Source organism: Xyrauchen texanus, chromosome 45, assembly GCF_025860055.1.
Source record: "Xyrauchen texanus isolate HMW12.3.18 chromosome 45, RBS_HiC_50CHRs, whole genome shotgun sequence".
In the NCBI taxonomy this organism is placed as follows: domain Eukaryota; kingdom Metazoa; phylum Chordata; class Actinopteri; order Cypriniformes; family Catostomidae; genus Xyrauchen; species Xyrauchen texanus.
In genome coordinates this window covers 23,801,858-23,821,091 of record NC_068320.1, presented here as the reverse complement: position 1 = coordinate 23,821,091, position 19,234 = coordinate 23,801,858, and the positions used below count along the sequence as shown (strand labels likewise).

The window sequence follows — 19,234 nt, the reverse complement described above, 5'->3', positions numbered from 1 at the left end:
CCGATAGCTCAGTTTGGCCGGACGGCCAGCTCTAGGAAGGGTTCTGGTCATCCCAAACGTCTTCCATTTAAGGATTATGGAGGCCACTGTGCTCTTATGAACCTTAAGGGCAGCAGAAATTGTTTTGTAACCTTGGCCAGATCTGTGCCTTGCCACAATTCTGTCTCTGAGCTCTTCAGGCAGTTCCTTTGACCTCATGATTCTCATTTGCTCTGACATGCACTGTGAGCTGTAAGGTCTTATATAGACAGGTGTGTGGCTTTCCTAATCAAGTCCAATCAGTATAATCAAACACAGCTGGACTCAATTGAAGGTGTAGAACCATCTCAAGGATGATCAGAAGAAATGGACAGCACCTGAGTTAAATATATGAGTGTCACAACAAAGGGTCTGAATACTTAGGACCATGTGATATTTCAGTTTTTCTTTTTTAATAAATGTGCAAAAATGTCAACAATTCTGTGTTTTTCTGTCAATATGGGGTGCTGTGTGTACAATAATGAGGAAAAAAAATGAACTTAAATGATTTTAGCAAATGGCTGCAATATAACAAAGAGTGAAAAATTTAAGGGGTCTGAATACTTTCCGTACCCACTGTATGTATGAATGTATGTATTTATGTATGTATGTTTGTATTTATGAATGTATGTTAGTATTTATGTATGTATGAATGTATGTATGTTTTTATGTATGAATGTATGTAAGTATTTATGCATGTATTTATGTATGAATGTGTATGTATGTATGTATGTATGAATGTATGTATGTATTTTTGTATGCATGAATGTATTTATGAATGTAGGCATGTATTTATGTATGAATGTATTTATGTATGTATGTATGTATGTATGTATGTATTTATGTATGTATGTATTTATGTATGTATGAATTTATGTATGTATGTATATGTGTATAAATAAAAGTGTTCATTTTAGATGCTGTGACTGACCAACATTTCAAGAGCAGATGAAATGTACCTTTATAGATGCTGACTTCTGAATGTGAAGTGTACAGAGGAGCTCCAAGTTTATTATCATTTGCCAATTTGCTGAGTAATACAATTATTTAAGATAAAGTTAATATGTATATGTATACATATTAACTTTATCTTAATCTAGTATATATATATATATATATATATATATATATATATATATATATATATATATATATATATATATATTATGTAAAATCCTAAAATGTGTTTGATGTATAATCTTGGTGTATTTTGTAGTCTGGTTGACAAAAAATAAATAAAAAAATAATATCTGGTAAAAACTGCATTTCAATGGAGGTCACTTGAAGGCGCCCTCTTGTGGTTATTTCCGAGAATTACACTGATGCCACAACTCGAGCCAAAGGAAAGCGTTTGTATATTTACAAATATTTGATAACTCCAAAACATTGGCAAAAACTTTGCTTTTCGATTTTTTATATTACATTTTTTACTTGAGTTAGAGAAAAAAAATATTTTGCATTTATTTAAAATTGTTTTATTACTCAGCAATCTGGCAAAAGTTTGCTTTTAGATTTAAAATAATATATATATATATATATATATATATATATATATATATATATATATATATATATATATATATATATATATATATATATAAATTATGACAAATACTAAAATAGTTTTTCTAGTCTGGATGAGAGCTGTATGACAGCCTATGTAGAATAAATAAATAAATAAATAATTGGTATTTAGAGTACAGTAAAATTCAAAAATATTTTGATTACTGAACAGATTACTTTGCATTTTATTGTCATTTTTTCATTTAATATTTAGTCCTTTCAGATTAAAACATTTATACATATAAATTATGTGATCCAAAGTGCATTTGAACAGCGGTGAAACACTTTCTTATGTGTTACATTCATACGAGCAGACAGAGAAGTACGTCTGAAGTAAGTTTGGAGCAGCTTTACGCTAAGCTAAAATGATATTTCTAGCCATTTTACATGCACATTACAGGCATGATTTTTTTTAGCAAGAAAATTCACATTGGATCATAGTTTCTTTTTTTCTAGTAAGACTTTTGATATTAGGGCAAACAACATATTCTTGATAATAATTTTTGTATTTTCCTGTAAAAATATCTAAAAATGCTTAAAACAAGATCAATTTGATTGATCTTGTTTTAGAAAAACACTGCATAAGATATTTAGGTTTTTACTGTACTGGCAGAGATTTTATAGTCAAAACAAGTAAAAAATCTACCAGTGCTGAATTACGTTACTGACCTTGAATAATCTAACAGAATATGTTACAAATGATATTTTACTGCATGTAATCTGTAGTGGAATCCAAAAGTATCCCTCCCAACGCTGGATATTGTCAATTAAAAGTGAAACAATCTGTCTTTAAACAATTATTGGAAAAATTACTCTATATCTCTGTTTTCAGAATACAAATAAAAATAGGTTTTCTTTATTTCACTTTGTTTTACTTTATTTCATACTTATGTTTCATAATAAAAGTGGATACAATATAACATTTAATGTTAATTTAAAAAACAGATTAATTTCAGCTCACACTTATGCCAATTCATATGGAGGCAAAAAACTGATTTCTGCTTGGTGGCAGACAGTGAATGTCAAGCGACAAAAGTCCTTATATATGCCAAAGACTACAAGCATTTAATTCTAGATGATGATAACAATAATGTGTAATGGATGCAACTTCTCCTCAGATACAATATAACATTATGCAACAATTAATAGAACATAATTCAACAAATAATTATGTTACATTTCTAAGCATTACTGAGAAAAAAACTGAAGCATTCAATAATATTCAGGGATGAGTCTTTTATAGAGTTTCCCGAATTCCAAAAGATTTAGCTGCTCATCACATTCCTTTTCTAACAAACAACCTAAAAATGCTACAAATCTACATGCAGGCATATTGCTCAGAATTGAATACAACATTGACACAAGGCAATTGCATCCTAAAATCCCATGTTTACCAAACATTTACACATTAACATGGTATTTTACATTCATAGTATGAAAGATACAATAATTGCAAATACATAAAAGTGTTAAACTACACATTTTTGTAGGCAAACTTTTATTTAACTAATGGAATAACCATACAAATATGATGTTATTCATTCAGCTTGGAAAGCAGGCAGGTTTGCTTTCTACAGAAGCTTTACTAAAAGATTTGCATGCTTACATTTGTGAATGTACAGAAGTAGGGTTCTTGTGTTGAACCTTTTTTGATTAAACATTTCATTTGAACAAGACAACATAGGGGCAGTGAATACATACACTATATATCAGGAATATTAAACTGGCGGCCCATGGGCCAAATGCGGGCCGTTTGAAATTTTCAGTGGCCCGCTTAAGGTTGTCAGCTGTATTAGGGTCTGTTTTGTGTCTGTTCACAGTGTTTTTTAATTGTTCTCCTATGCCAGCTTGTGCTAGAAGGACATCAAGTCTTGATGTTTTTGTCTTGTGCAGGAGCGCAGAGTGTTTAGATGCTTTTAGAAGATGTGCTACAAACAATAATTACATTAAAGATTAAAGAACTAAAATCATGGAAGACTGACAAGCATGAGTTCGGAGCAATAGAAAAGTTCTATTCATTAATTTGGTCAAGATTTTTTATTTTTACCTGAGTTACCTGTATACCTATATAGTGAACAAATATTATATGCCTACTATACCATAATATCAGTAGATAGAAGCTATATACATATATATTCAGTCTGCGCAATGTTATATAAGAGAGAGATATGTCATTATTATCTTTATTTGGGGACTCCAGCCCCAAGTCTATGTTTTATTTCTTATGGGGGGTCCCTTTCATACCAATTCTGAAGATATGGATTTAACCACTGGAGACTTATGGATTACTTTTATGCTGCCTTTATGTGCTTTTGGAGCTTCAAACATTTGGTACCCATTTACTTGCATTGAATGGACCTACAGATCTGAAATATTCTTCTAGAAATCTTTATTTGTGTTCAGCAGATGTAAGTCATACACATCTAAGATGGACGAGAATTTAGATTTTTTTGGTGAACTGTCCCTTTAAGTGCTGTGAGAAATCAACACGCAACATTGTCTATTATTCAAAACTTAAAGATCTGAATGTTTTTATTTAAAGAAAAAAGAAACATTGCACTCATTTCACTGAAAAATTGAAACACAATGTAATAATTATATAAAATGAAGGAAGATTAAAGCTTGATTCATCTTTAACATTGCTTATTATTTACATCGATGTATAAATTGAACACATTATAAGCATACAACAAAGAATTATAATATATGCTGTTTTTGAGAAAAATAATCTCTATATATTATACATTATATACATTTAATGTCTTTACAATAATCAGTATTTCCGTATTTAAAAGAGCAGCATATACAGTACACATCAGCACTGTAAATTTCACAGGGCATCTATTTCTCAGGCAAATTCAAAGGAAGGTTTCAATTAGATCAACACAATTTTTTTAACTAGTCATGTAGTTTGTAAGACACTGAGCTCCCTCTGCTGGGCTCTGCATGTGTGGATCCATCAAACCACAGGCTATCCCTGGCAAAATGTTGCTCTGGCAACCATTCTCTGTTAAAATAGTGAACTGCCCATTTACTGTCAGATTTGATTGTACAGACCTTAGTTTGCATTTACTACGCCATACTACGTAATGCATTTCTTGATATAAAAAAAGTCTGCATTCTAATTATTACAAAAGTTGAGCACAGACAGGGAAGCAAAGGAGAGAATTAAAAAATTACCTGTATATGGTATAATTAGTCATTAGTAAGTTGTCATGCAATGATTATGGCCTCTGACCTGTAAAAACAACATGTTTATAATTGTAATATTACAATCAATAATAAATACATCTTTTCTGTCTGTCTGTCTATTTATCTATCCGTTTTTACTATATATATGTTTATATATGTAAATAGCAACATCTCTGAATTTACATACCTGCCATTGTGTTGTCCTTGTGGAATACAAGCCCATCCGAGTGTGTTCTCCATGTCACACTAAACTTCTTCCTATTTGAACTTTGAACCACTTGTGTCATCTGTGAAATTTGTTGAAACCTCAGTCAGCAAATTGCTCAAAGAAAGGAGATCATTTACACATTAATATCCTTCACCTCACCTGGTCTAGAAGGCTCTTCATGATATTTGGTTCATTGACATTGACTCCAGCATTAGCCTTCACTAAAATCCTTATCGTATTTCTTCTCACAAATTCTATGAAATGAAAAATTGATGGGCTTTGCAGTAAAAATGATTTGTCATAATGGCATCTGTTCATTTTAATTTGCCAGGAAGAAGACCAGAGTGCAAAAGATACAAATTACATAAACATATTGTGCATCATTTGGCAAACTGTGTTTTGAGAGGCTGACAAATACAAATAAGTAGATCTTACTTGTGCAACGAACTCCTGCATGAATCCCATTCAAACAACTGCTCAAACCCCCAGTGAAAGGGCAGTCTCGCACTGTCCACTCATTTCCTGTACATCTGAGATTATCCATCCACACTGGCCCCACAGGGCCAATATATCCCTTTACCTCTGCAATGTCACCACAGTCCAGCTCTCTACACAATACTGTAGCATCTATTAGATCCCAACCATTGTAACACACTGCTCCCCAGTGACTATCATAAAGAATCTCAACTCTGCCATCACATGCGTTGACACCGCCCACCAACTTCACATCTGCAGGAATCAGAGAAAGAGTGGTTTTATATATAAGGCACTATAGGCATTGCATTGAATTATTGCATGGCTCTCTGGAATACTTGATTCTGATTGGTCAATCACAGTCGTTCTTGGCAATTCTATATAACTTTATCACATCTGGAAAACTTATAGATGTGCTGGTCTCTCAGCATTCTCTACAAATAAGTCAATAAAAAAAATTAAACACAAATCAATATTTTATGTACACATCTTGTTTTTTATTTTATTTTAGCTGTGTAAAAGTGGGATAATATACAGTATATCCCTAAACCAAGACCAACATTTCTGACTGTAACTTGTCCTATAGGGCTTTCAAGTACAATCCACCAAAATCCATCAGTCTGTTTATCAATCAATCTATCTTCCATACTTTTCCATACCGCCGTATCTTTCAGACAATGCCTTGTAAAGCCAATATCAAAGTTTGTTTTGACAAACTTTATCTATCTACTTTTATTTATTACTATGTCTTAGCTTGTAAGATTTCAACCTACCTCGACAGATGACCCCAGCATCTTGTCTATGGTTGCAGCTGGTGACTCCCATTCCACTTGATGGACACTGATACAATCTGGATTCATTCCCAAAACAATTCAAATGTTCGTGCCATATTTGTCCTGAGCCTTGTCCAAAAAAAGCCCCAGTCTTTGCTTCTACAGGTGTCCCACAATTCAAGTGTTTACACACCACAGCGGCATCTGTAGTATCCCAGCCAACATCACAGATGGTTCCCCATCGTCCCCAGTAGTAGTATTCCACTCTTCCGGAGCATATATTGTCCCCATTAACCAGTCTACCCTCTAAGGGGAGAGACAAAACCCATAAGTACAGTGTAGATGCGAATTTCAATGTATTCTTTACATTTTTTTTCTGATAATCTGCTAATTGCTCTTTCTTCAGGTTTGTCTGTACAATCTTGCCATTTTCTGAATGAACCACCACTTTATTGCTTGCCTATCTATTATTGCATAATTATCAATTTCAGATTTACCTGCCCTTAAATGAATTTTCCGGTATCAATACAAGTCAAGCAAAATCAACAACATTTCTTGCATGATGTTGAGTACCATAAAAATTATTTGTGTCTTGTCTCTCCTTTTCTTAAAAAAAAATAAGAAAAAGAAAAGAGGCAAAAATCAAAGTTACAGTGTGGCACTTATAATAGAAGTGAATGGGTCCAATTCTTTGAAGGGTTTAAAGGCAGAAATGTGAAGTTTATCATTTTATAAAAGCCCTTAGATTAATTCTTTGAGCTGTTAAGTTGTTAAAACTGTAGTTTACCGGGATAACAGGCTTTATGGCATTATGCTATCATGGCAACGAAGTTGTAAAATTGGATACAACTTTAAACAGAAAAGGTAAGTGCACGTTAATATGTATATTGTCTATGTCATGTGGCAATTCTTTTGAAACAGTGAGTTTTTTAACATTTACAAATAGGCCCCAATCTCTTCCATTGAAAGTGACTCACTGGAATCCAGATTTTTTTCTTTTTAAAAAGGAGAATAATTGAAATTTCAAAAAGTAGAAATAATTGTTTGTGAAAATTAACATTATACCACAAAAGCTTTTGATTAATCTTAATGCTGAAGTATGCAACATTTTCTGTGTTAAAATGCATTTCTCTCCCATTTTAATATGCAGAGACAACTAGAAGTAAGCCATATATAGTTCATTTTCTGTAAAACTATAAACGCTGTCTGTCTGTTGCACTATAAAAATTCTAACTGTTTGTTTTGAGTGACACGCTTAGACCCTACCTAACATCTCGGTTACGCAAATAACCTCGGTTACCGGAGACAAAGGGAACGAGACATTGCGTTTTAACTCATAATGGGAGTGCCTTCATACACAACCTATTTGAAACCTCTCTATAATAATGCCAATATTTTAATATTGGCTATGGTGTTTGAGCCCTGCCTGTTTTGGCACGAAACTGACCACTATAAAAACAGGTGCACAGGCACCATTTCCTCAGAATATCAGACTGAGAACAAGGAGCGCATTGCTCTTGCCTCAAGAACTCTGAGTCTTGTAGTGCAGCTAGCGTTCGCAATGTCTCGTTCCCTTCATCTCAAGGAACCAAGGTGACGTATGTAACCGAGACATTCACTTACGACTCAGTCCACTTGACATTGCGTATTAACGCATTTGGGGAACAGAATCCCATCACGCCGCACTACACGACATAACTTCCCCGATAGGAAACATGGCAGCGCAGCCTTATGGGATGACGACCGACATAAGCATGCCGCAGTGAGTGATCCTCGTGATTGAGATTGAGGGGCTCATGTGGCGTGTGCTGGCACGAAATCCACCTCAAATTCATCCTGCTCAACCTTGCGCGTGAGGCTGAATTGACAAATCCATTACAACTATATTTGATTACGCAAAGTGATTATAAATATTTTTGTAAATTTTTACTGTTTTATAGATATTTCAGATCCCTTAACCCTACCCCAATCTCTAAATGTAAACACATTTCAATTATATAAAAACATGTAACAAGTATTTTACCTACATATATTTATTTATATTTTACAGCCGCTAATCCCACACCTACTCCTAAATTTAAGCAGAACCATTTATTGAGCATATAAAACATGTAAAAGCCAGATAATCTAATCACAATAATTTATTCAGAAAAAAGTGGCAAAATACAGTATGAAAGTACTGCATCTGATGTGCTCCCTGATGGCATACAATATCTTTGTGTGAAGTGGAGAGTAGAATTAAAATTATTAATCACTGTAAATCTTCTCCTGATGCACTCCAGAATGGCGCTGTCATTTCTCATTCAAACATATACATTGCAGAATATGGCATGTCACAAACGGTCACGAGACACATGAGAGCCAATGAGCATTTGACATCACTGACATAATGCTTGAGGTGGCAGTTTTTGAATTTTGAAAATGAAACCAACGTGGGTTGACGGTTACAGCGGTTGAGACACCACAGCGACGCATGGAGATGGAGTCATTGAATAAAAGGCTTGAATTTGGGTCTGTTCTTCACAGAAAGCAGTCTGCAGGATTATAGATAACACATTTATGGATAAATATTATTGTTGTTTTATGGTGCTTTTTGTGGTTTATTTTAATTTTTGTTATGGCATATTATGAAAAATCCTTTTGTTTCCCGTGGCAAACAAAAATAAAATTAAATGTTTAATAAATGATTAAATGAGTTTTTATTCATTTTAACATTTTACAGTGTAATCTTGATTAATGTGATATAATCCTTTAAAACGTTAAAACGTATAGGGCAGCAGAACTGATTGAAACCATCAAAATGTCATATAATAATGTCAACTGCATTAAATAAATGTGGTGACATTTAACTAATGTATTAAACTGATTCATTCTATGAATTATTCAATATTAATCAATTCAAACAGTACACATAAACATTTATACATTTCTATTAATCCTTAAAAATATTATGTTTACTTGCTGTCAAATATGGAGGATAAAATCTGCAAAAATAATAAATAAATACATAAATAAATAAATATAATAAGAAGAAAATAAAATAATAAATGTCTTGATAAAACAAATATAATTCGTTTTTAATTAAAGTTATTCTTGAATTTATTTTTGTAGACTTTTTTCCTTCATTTACTATTTTCTCTTTTTATTTTTATTCTTTAAAACTTTTATATTCTTTTATTTTTTATTATTATTTATTTATGCATTCATTTATTTTTATATTTATTTATTCCCACCTGTATTTATTTCCATATTTAAATATTCCCACAAGTATTTATTTTTATATTTATTCTTACATTTCTGTCTCTTGTATGATAATTATGTGGGCTGGTCCTGCTTACCATTGGTTTATCAGAGATTGAAGCATGTGCTCGATTACTCTTGACTTGTTTTGATGTGATGTTAGGTCATAGCCAGAGCCATATAAAGAGAGAGTTGCGACAACGGGAGTTCTAAATGCTTGATCGTCACGTGATTCACGTAGACTTCAGATAGTTCCAGGAAGTGCTTTGGGGGGCATTTCAAACTGTTAGAGTAGAGTTACAGAACTGCGATTTCTGGTAATTAGTAGTCAATAAATGCATTTATTTTATATATTTATGTAACACACCAACATATGTATGTAGCATGAGTATGTTGTTACAGCGATGTTGTTTTTTTAAAGATCAAATCAGCTAATATTTGAGGATTAGTGTTCAGCTACCGTTATTTGCCTCAACTTATTTCAGGCTAGGATTTCTGTTGCCTTTTTATGTTACCTCATGTTCGTTGTTTTCACTAATCTCATGGTAACTAATGTCATATTTATGACTTTTCAGATAGTACAGAGACAGGCTGGTGACAGGTGATTTCCAGCTCGCACCGCACAATGGGTCAATGAACTATTAACTATTAGCAGCAGTTACGTAAATGTAAAATTTAGTGAAATGAAGCTTATTGTTTACAATTCTTACAATTCTATATGTAGTAATATAATTATTTATGTATTATAAATATTATATATCTAATGTATAATTCTTACAATACTTATTCATATACACAATATATTCATCTTTAAAACAACTTAAGCATACTCGTATATAAACTGCCGTTCAAAAGTAATGAGGCTGAAAATTCAGCTTGGCATCACAGGAGTAAATTACATTTTAAAATACATTAAAATAGAAAACAGTTATTTTAAATTGTAATAATATATTACGATATTACTTTTTTTTTTTTGAAATGATGGATGAAACTGAATCAAGAGAACAGATTTTACAATTAATAGGGTGTTCGTTACTAACTTTATCCAGCTCCAATCCTTGCCTAATCTGTTATCTCCTAATTTAATGAGTAATACTCAACTATAAAGGTTTTAATTTACAAGTTATTTTTATTTAGATGTACTGATAATATACAGAATAAGATAATATTATTCTTTAAACGTCTCACCTTTTAAAAGTGCGTCGCAAACGGTTTGTTCTGATGCATCTCTACGGTGTTTGCTGCTACTTCCGGGAACTATTGAGAGGCTCCACGAGCCGCCATTGCTGTAAAAAAAAAACGTTCCATTGGAATCAATGGAGTTGTCGCAACTCTCTCTCTATATGGCTCTGGTCATAGCCATATTGTGTAAACTAAAGCTATTTGTGGGGCTAAAAACATAAGAGCTTAAGTCAATACAAGATTTATTGGTTAAACTACAATCACAAAATAAACGGGGAGCTGTTTCTTCAACAAAACCACAAAATGAGCAAGTTTCATAAATTATATGATTTAACCTTGTGCTTTTCTTTTTTCTGCGTATATAACTTCATATTTTGATGTCCGCAAATCCATAATATTGTTTTCTGTTGTTATGATTGTTCATTGTAAAAGATACAACCATGCTTCATTTCCCTGATCGTTTATGTATGTATGTATGTATATATAAGTTCTGCAATAAAAAAAAATCTATTGCTGACTTTTCACATATATCTAGAGAGTTGCACAACTTAGCGAATTAGGTCGATAACCACGCATCTTATGACTATGTTTCATTTAGAGTACAGGTGCTTATTGATGGTTTAGGAGAGCTGTAAGCCGGTATAATGTCGAAGCATATCCTGGATTGTAAGACTCTCTGCAAAACGTTTCCCTGCATATTCAAAATCAAACGTTAAGATCATTTACGTTTGCTAGAACCAAACTTTACATTAGAGTACATACAAGATCTCATGAGATCACGTTGGTTGTTTGAGTAGCCAATCCAGCATGACACAGCAATATTAGCTCAACCAATGATGTGACTATCTGTTTGTATGGCCAATGGAAGACAGGAGGTGTTTTCTGGAATCTGTTTTGGAATTCCTTCTGGTGACATTAGTGATGCTGAAGTTACACACTTCAAACAGGGTTTGGTCATTTTACAAAACAGTCAGACTAGGTCAGATATGTGGGTGGGTCTTAGCCAAAACAGACTATGAAGTGGTTCAGACGTTTCATCCAGCTCTAAATGCTTCTAGGACCAATTTGAAATCATAAAAATAAACTTAAACAGTCATTTGAGAGGTAGCGGATAGATGGAGCCCACTGGTACCTTTTCTCGCAGCTTACCAAAATCCACAAACTGCTCTACATTCAGGTTCTGTGAGACAGGGAAAAATAATGAGTAAAGCGTATCCATCTTACCTCGACAGATGATTCCAGCATCATTTTCATGGGTACAGTTCTGTGTTCCCCAACCATTTAAACTGCAGTCCTTCAGTGATGTTTCATTCCCAATACATTTGACGTTGTCCATCCATATTGGTCCCGAACCCTGTCCAAAATAGGTATATTTCTTTGCTTCAACACCGGGTGGACACCCAAGTTCTCTACACACCACTTCAGCATCTTTAGTTTCCCAGTCATCGGTACACACTGTTCCCCACTGATCATTATGAAGAACCTCCACCCTTCCAGAACAACCGCCAGTATCTACCCTGACATTGGCTAATTACAGAAGAGAAGACAGAGGGAGGAGAAAGAGACAGTTTACTGACTGCAAACCTGATCAAAAAACAATTCTGCTGATAAATGTTCATGTCCTTCGCAGAATCCACAAAATGCTGCAAGCAGTCACTGATGCTAAAGGAGGCAATACATAATATTAATATGGGGCAGTGTTTCTGTAAATAGAACATTTGTTTGATTAGTCATTTATCAAAAATGCTATAAATAAGGATTACAGATTCATGCAGATTCTGCCAGGGGTGGGTAAACTTGACCTACCATAACAGTAGACTCCCATATCTCTAAGATGACTACAGTTCTGAGCCTGCAATACCATTGATGGACATCTCTTTAAACTCGCCTCACTTCCAGTGCATTGTGCGTTATATACCCACACTGGTCCTGAGCCCTGGCCAAAATAAGTGCTATTATTTATTGCTGCAGCTCTCCCAAAGCCCAGCTCTCTACACACAACATTAGCATCCTGTAGATCCCAGCCGTAGTCACACACAGTTCCCCACTGTCCTTCATGGAAAACCTCTATTCTCCCAGAGAAACGGCCAGGCTTGTTCACCAACCTTACAAGTGCTAATGTTAAAGATGGAAAGAAACAAGATGGGATTACAAATACTTGATCTTAATCATTTATTCAAATTCTTATTAGGTTATAGTCTCAAGGCAGTATGCAGAATGTATTTAAAGAAATGTTCCGGGTTCAGTACAAGTTAAACATAATCGACAGCATTAGTGGAATAATGATGATTACCACAAAACATTATTTAGATTAAAATCGAAGTGACAGTAAAACATTTACAATGAAAGTGATTGGGCCCAGTTATAAACAATAAAATACACAACGATTCAAAAGTAGACACAAGAAAACATTCAACATGTTAACATGATTTTAAGCGATAAAATTGTTTACTATCCTTATCTGTGCAAAGATTTATCACACTAAAATCATGTTTACACATACTGTACAGCTGACGTCTTGTGGCTATACTTTTGAAACAATGTGTAATTTAAAGTAAATGGATTGGCCCATTTATACTTCCATACAGTAACCATGATTTTATCTCTCTCTCTCTCTCTCTCTCTCTCTCTCTCTCTCTTTTTTTTTTTTTTAAATAAACGAGGAATGGGTTGAAATAATTATTTATTTATATTTTGACCAATTGAAAAGTGTAAGAGCTTAACTTGTATTGAACATGACTGGAACATTCCTTCAGGGTTTCAGCTCACGTTGACAGATGATTCCAGCATCTTCTGTATGTTCACAGTTATGTATTCCCCATCCATCGAATGCACATTTCGCCAATTTAATATCATTTGATTTACAATGTAGCTCATCCATCCATATTTGTCCTGAACCTTGACCAAAATAAGCATCACTCTTTGTCTCTATAACATCTCCACAGCCCAGTTCTCTACACACCACTGCAGCATCCTTATATTCCCAGTTATCATCACACACTGTTCCCCATATTCCATTATAAAGAACCTCCACTCGTCCAGAACAAGAGTTTTTTCCATTCACCACCCTAACAAGAGCTAAATTTGTAAAAATGAAAAGTACATGTTAGTTCAAATGCTCATTTAAAGCAAAATGTAATATGTATCCAAGATTTTTGTAGCTCACGGTTGCAGATGACTCCGGCGTCTTTTAAATGGTCACAAGTCGTTATTCCCCATTTTGTTGATGTACAGTTTATCAATGTATCCTCACTCCCAGTACATTGTGCAGCATCCATCCATACTGGTCCTGAACCTCGTCCAAAATAAGCACCAGTCTTTGCCTCTGTAACACTTCCACAGCCCATCTCTCTACACACCACTGCAGCATCTGATACATCCCAGCCATTGTCACACACTGTTCCCCACTGACCTTGATAGAAAACCTCCACTCTTCCAGAACAAGAGTCCATGCCATTTACCAACCTAACAAGATCTAATGTTAAAAAAAAATAATAAAAAAAAACAGAGTAAGGTTTTAGAAGCATTTGTATTTAGCTTTTATCCAATTTCTTTTTGGTTCTATTCGGTATGCAGGTTTGGGGAGTAACGGAATACATGTAACGGGATTACGTATTTAAAATACAAAATATAAGTATTCCACTACAGTTACAATTTAAATAATTGGTAAATAGAATACAGTTACATTCAAAAAGTATTTTGATTATTGAACAGATTACTTTACATTTTATTGTCATTTGATTCATTTAATATTTTGTTCTTTCAGATGGAAAACATTTATACAAATAAATGATGTGATCCAAAGTGCATTTGAACAGCGGTGAAACACTTTCTTATGATGTGTTACATTCATACGAGCAGACAGAGAAGTAAGTTTGAAGTAAGTTTGGAGCAGAAGAAATAGAAATAAACCTTTTGTAAATTGTCGGCTTTACACTAAGATAAAATTATATTTCTATCCATTTTACATGCACATTACCAGGCATGATGATATTTTTTTTATCAAGAAAATTCACGTTGGATCATAGTTTTTTTCTAGTAAGACCTTTGATATTAGGGCAAAGATCATATTCTTGATAATCATTTTTGTATTGTTTTCCTGTAAAAACATCTAAAAATCCTTAAAACAAGATCAATTTGATTGATCTTGTTTTAGAAACAACACTGCATAAGATATTTAGGTCTTACTGTACTGGCGGAGTTTTATAGTCAAAACAAGTAAAAAATATTACCAGTGCTGAAGAAGTTATCCAAAGTATAGATTACTGACCTTGAGTAATCTAATGGAATACGTTACAAATTACATTTTACAGCATGCATTCTGTAATATGTCGTGGAATACGTTTCAAAAGTAATCCTCCCAACCTGTCAGAATGTATTTAACTCACGTCCAGGTTGACAAATGACTCCCGCATCCTCTCCATGCCCACAGTTGTGTTTTCCCCATCCATTAAATGCACAGCTATTTAGAGTAGATTCAGTCCCTAAACATTTGACATCATCCATCCATATTTGTCCTGAACCTTGTCCAAAATAAGCAACACTTTTTGCCTCTATAACATCTCCACAGCCCATCTCTCTACACACCACTGCAGCATCTGATAGATCCCAATAATCATCACACACTGTTCCCCATGTCCCATTATGGAGAACCTCCACTCGTCCAGAACATGGGTTGAGACCACTCTCCAACCTCACAGAAAGAGCGTCTACCGATGGTCCATTCCCAAAATCTGTTTGTAGAACAGAACATGTCATAAGCAGTCATGTATACACACCTTAAGAATGTTTGATGTATTTTGACATATCTGATATACAGATCATCTGTTATTCAGTATTTTGAGCATTCAACATCAGAAGTGAGCTGGGACTCAATATGTCATAGCAGCTAACACACACATTTAGCATTAAGTATTATCAAGAGTAACTTTATATTAAAATACAGAAAGTTATGTGAGTATGTCTGTGCATTTGTTTCTTCATACCCAGCAAGAGAATGGACCACAATGTATATAACATTATGCCTGAAAAGGAATGAAAAATGATTACTTTGATTAGTTTGCTTGATACATAAGGATGGAGTAAACATCAGGGTCTTGCTGTGTCTGCTATTTACGGCTTAAAGCATTTCTGCACATTTTTAGGCAGCATTCCAGTTGACACAAAGCAATATTGTTTTGCATTACACTAGAGTTTACCACCACCATCATCACCACCACCATATTTATTATTAGTTTGAGACCATACAGATTTTCTGACAGATCATTCATTTTTGGGTTAAATATCCTTTTAGTGTATTTACTTCTTTAAGGGGGCAGAAAAGAGCCAAAAAAAGAAATAAAAGCATTAAAAGCATTTGCGGCAAACAAAACAAACAACCAGAAATACACATCATGACACTTTATGTCCGTATAAGATAAAACATATTAAAGCACTATAGCCAATGACTCATTATTATATTTCATTAACCTGTCAAAATGCCACTCCTTTTCTTCAGCATCTTCGTCTTCAAGATGAGGTGGAATTAAGTTCAGTCTTCCAGGTCTTTTTATATGGACTTGAAATGCTCAGCTCCTCCTCTCAGAAGGCATTCCCTCTCAAAAGTTAGAACAATATTCAGCTCGTGATTATAATTCATGTGGATCCAACTTACATACACATATTTGACCCTTTCACAGATGTTCATGTGGCAGATATGTGCTTACAGGGGGATTAGTGAAATGTTGAAAGGTACTGCCAGATTCAACATCTTGCTTAGATAGACAAATTGCTTTAAATGGATTAAAAATTAAATGGATTCATTGATTGCATTGCAACAATTGAATGTAAAGTCAATCAATGTTTACGAGCAGAAAACTCATTGCTGTGTGCATTTTTTCTCATTATATACTGAAACATATGAACCGCATTCTGTCAGTCTAAATGGGTTAATATTGCGTGTCCAGTTTCACCTTAACATGTGAGAATATTTGCAAACAAAATTTAAATCGCATGGAAAAATGTCATGAATGGTAGAACTCCAAATTTGTTTATATTTACATGAACACGCAGGATATCCCATCATGACAGCAAAGTTCATCTTGCATGGGTTTGAAAGTGTTAGGCTCAATGGCCTGATGCTCATTTTTGTGTCCAAATCAATTAAACTGTTAAAAAATGCTGACGTAATTAATACGCTGAATGACATCAATAAAGCCTGATATACCATATCAAGTCAGTTACTGAATGTAAAGTAATTTTTATATTTTTTGGAGTGGCCAAAGTTTGAAAAATAAATTTACTTTTGTATTACAGCAGAGGTTTTGGTTGGTGTTGTCTAGAGTGAACAAGAGGAGAGCTGTCAGAATAACTGTCACACATAGCAGTTTAAAAAAAAAAAAACGATTCAATCCTAAATTGAAAACCATCTCAACTGGTATTAAGCTAAAAACATTAGCATTTACTGTATATCAAAAGGCACTTTTGAGTTTATTTCCCCAAAACACTAAATAGCAAAAAATAAAATAAATACAATTAGAAAATACCATTTTGTTTTTTCTTTGTAATGCAGCACGTTTCTTACTACGGTCTTCCTAAGATGAATCGCTTATGATGTTATTCATCTTTTGTAATTCACTTTTAAAAATATCTGCCAAATGAATAAATGTAAATGTAAATATTGGTGGGGACAGTTATTTTCTTTTGGGAGGGGGGCTAGTTGTGACCCAATTGTAATTGAGTTTTGTGACACAAACTCATGAATATTAATTAGGTTATGCACAGATAATGGAAAACAATCTTTTTAAGTAAATAAATCTTTTAATGAACTAAATGAAAACTCCTGCCAAAGAACTGGCAATAGACACTTACCTGCTATTTAAAAAGTGATTAGGACATCCCCCACTTTTCCCACCCATAAATGATGCCTGTGGAAAATACCACAGCACTTTCCTGAACACCTGTTTGTCACCATACACTGCAAAATGTTCCTGATCCATGAGGTCCTCACGTGCACTGTCTAAAGGTTGATTTTGACGTTATTTGATCTAGAATACAATCACTTTTAAAATGGTACAAATTTAGGTACCGAATGAGAAATTATCACACTTATTTTGAGATAAAATACTTATGTGTCATTTTCATTTTTGTTCAGTTGTTTTTAATAACTCTCCATTAAGTCAAAGGATAGTATTTGTGGTATAAAGACCCAGACGCTTTTCCACTATCAGGCCAGTGCGAGCCTGGGCCAGTAGCCTCGGACATCGAGCAGCAATAACAAAATCTATCTACATTACCACCAACGAGCCAATAACTCCAGAGCATTGTCAAAACCACCCTTAATACGCTGCGGCAGTGCCAACATCACACAGCCCGTCCATTTCACAAGCAAGAGGGAAGCTCAAGCTAAGTCTATGAAAGTTCACAGAACCATGGAAAGTCATTTCTTTGGGGACTGCTTTGTCCACTGCGCATTTTAACGAATTTGTACTTTGCCGCATTGTTTTTATTATTATAAATTTTTTCCCCAAACATGTACCGTTTTGTGTTGGATACACAGCCTGGGATGTTCGGCGAATCTCTGCCTTTGACATTGATCCCACCTCAATCCCCAGTCGTTCTTGTTTGACCAAAAGTCCAAAGCCCATGATGAAGCCCCGGAAGTTACAGGGGGAATGGAATTGGCCCTGGCACACACTAGCATGCCCTCATTTGGCCCGATAGTGGAAACGCGACTGTGTTGCTGGGGCTAAAGGCCCCCATAAAATACATTGTTTTCTTAAGTGGGGATGATGGATTTGTTATGAAGTGGGCTCACATTGACTTGATCCAATCACAGTGCAGTTTCATTTGTTTATAGAGTATTTTAGATGTTTTGAAATTTATATGAAATGCCAAACATGTTTGAAATTAACAGGAAATGATGCATCTGTAAAGGGATTAAAGGAAAGGAGGAGGCGAGAACCGGCTTGACAATATAAATAATATTTAATGAAAAACTTAATCCAAAAGACACAATCACACACATATGATGGACAGCTGCCCGTAAACGTTCTCTCTCTCGCACCACCATCCGCAGTCAGCCTTTATCCCTCTCGGAGGCTTAATTAGCCTGATAAGGGGCCGGGTGTGTAGAATCACGACCCAGCCCCGCCTTCCATCCTGTCACAGCATAATTTTCTGAAGTGGTTGTTTTGAATAAGCATTGACAAGCAGGACAAGCATGTCTCAAATGTTTTTGCATAAGCTGAGAAATGTTGAAATATACAGTAACTATTGCCTTTACTCTATATCCTCACTATATCACTATAACACCCCAGTTGCATTTTACCTCCAACTGTGGGGTAAAAGGTCCCCCGCTCTTCTTTTAAATAAATGACTTTTAATCCAAATAACCTTCTGTTACTATTTATTTTCACACAAAATATGTTGCTCCACAAAAATTCAATAAAAATTATTATTTTATTTTATTTTTTCAATCTTGATACACTTTATGACCAGAAAGTGATATAAAGATGAGAAAAAAACTATTTTGTCTTTTTTTCTGAGATAAAACTATCTGTGACGTTCTGATTACAAAGTAGTTTTACTAGAGATGTAAAATATA

The 19,234-nt window shown here is 34.2% G+C and overlaps 2 protein-coding genes across 2 annotated transcripts; both read right to left on the bottom strand.

The window, feature by feature from the left end:
• Window positions 1-4,805: 4,805 nt before the first annotated feature.
• Window positions 4,806-12,475, bottom strand: LOC127637514 (deleted in malignant brain tumors 1 protein-like). Its single transcript, XM_052118602.1, has 7 exons — window positions 12,457-12,475; window positions 11,875-12,177; window positions 6,229-6,534; window positions 5,417-5,710; window positions 5,141-5,235; window positions 4,961-5,060; window positions 4,806-4,819 (listed from the first exon to the last, which is right to left on the bottom strand). Exons 1-7 carry the CDS (start codon window positions 12,473-12,475, stop codon window positions 4,806-4,808), a joined length of 1,131 nt encoding a protein of 376 aa, XP_051974562.1.
• A 927-nt stretch (window positions 12,476-13,402) lies between these two features.
• Window positions 13,403-18,275, bottom strand: LOC127637513 (scavenger receptor cysteine-rich domain-containing group B protein-like). Its single transcript, XM_052118600.1, has 4 exons — window positions 18,167-18,275; window positions 15,039-15,383; window positions 13,817-14,125; window positions 13,403-13,728 (listed from the first exon to the last, which is right to left on the bottom strand). The coding sequence occupies exons 1-4, from the start codon at window positions 18,273-18,275 to the stop codon at window positions 13,403-13,405; spliced, it is 1,089 nt and encodes a 362-aa protein (XP_051974560.1).
• Window positions 18,276-19,234: the final 959 nt, after the last annotated feature.

Coding starts and splice junctions, on each gene's coding strand:
- LOC127637513 (XM_052118600.1), bottom strand. CDS start 18,275: ATGGGCTTTGGACTTTTGGTCAAACAAGAACGACTGGGGATTGAGGTG. Junction 14,126..15,038: donor AGTCATTTGTCAACCTGGAC/GTGAGTTAAATA, acceptor TTTTAACATTAG/ATCTTGTTAGGTTGGTAAAT. Junction 13,729..13,816: donor CGCCGGAGTCATCTGCAACC/GTGAGCTACAAA, acceptor TTACAAATTTAG/CTCTTGTTAGGGTGGTGAAT.
- LOC127637514 (XM_052118602.1), bottom strand. Junction 6,535..11,874: donor TGCTGGAATCATCTGTCGAG/GTAAGATGGATA, acceptor CTCTCCCCTTAG/AGGGTAGACTGGTTAATGGG. Junction 5,236..5,416: donor TGCAGGAGTTCGTTGCACAA/GTAAGATCTACT, acceptor TTCATTTCATAG/AATTTGTGAGAAGAAATACG.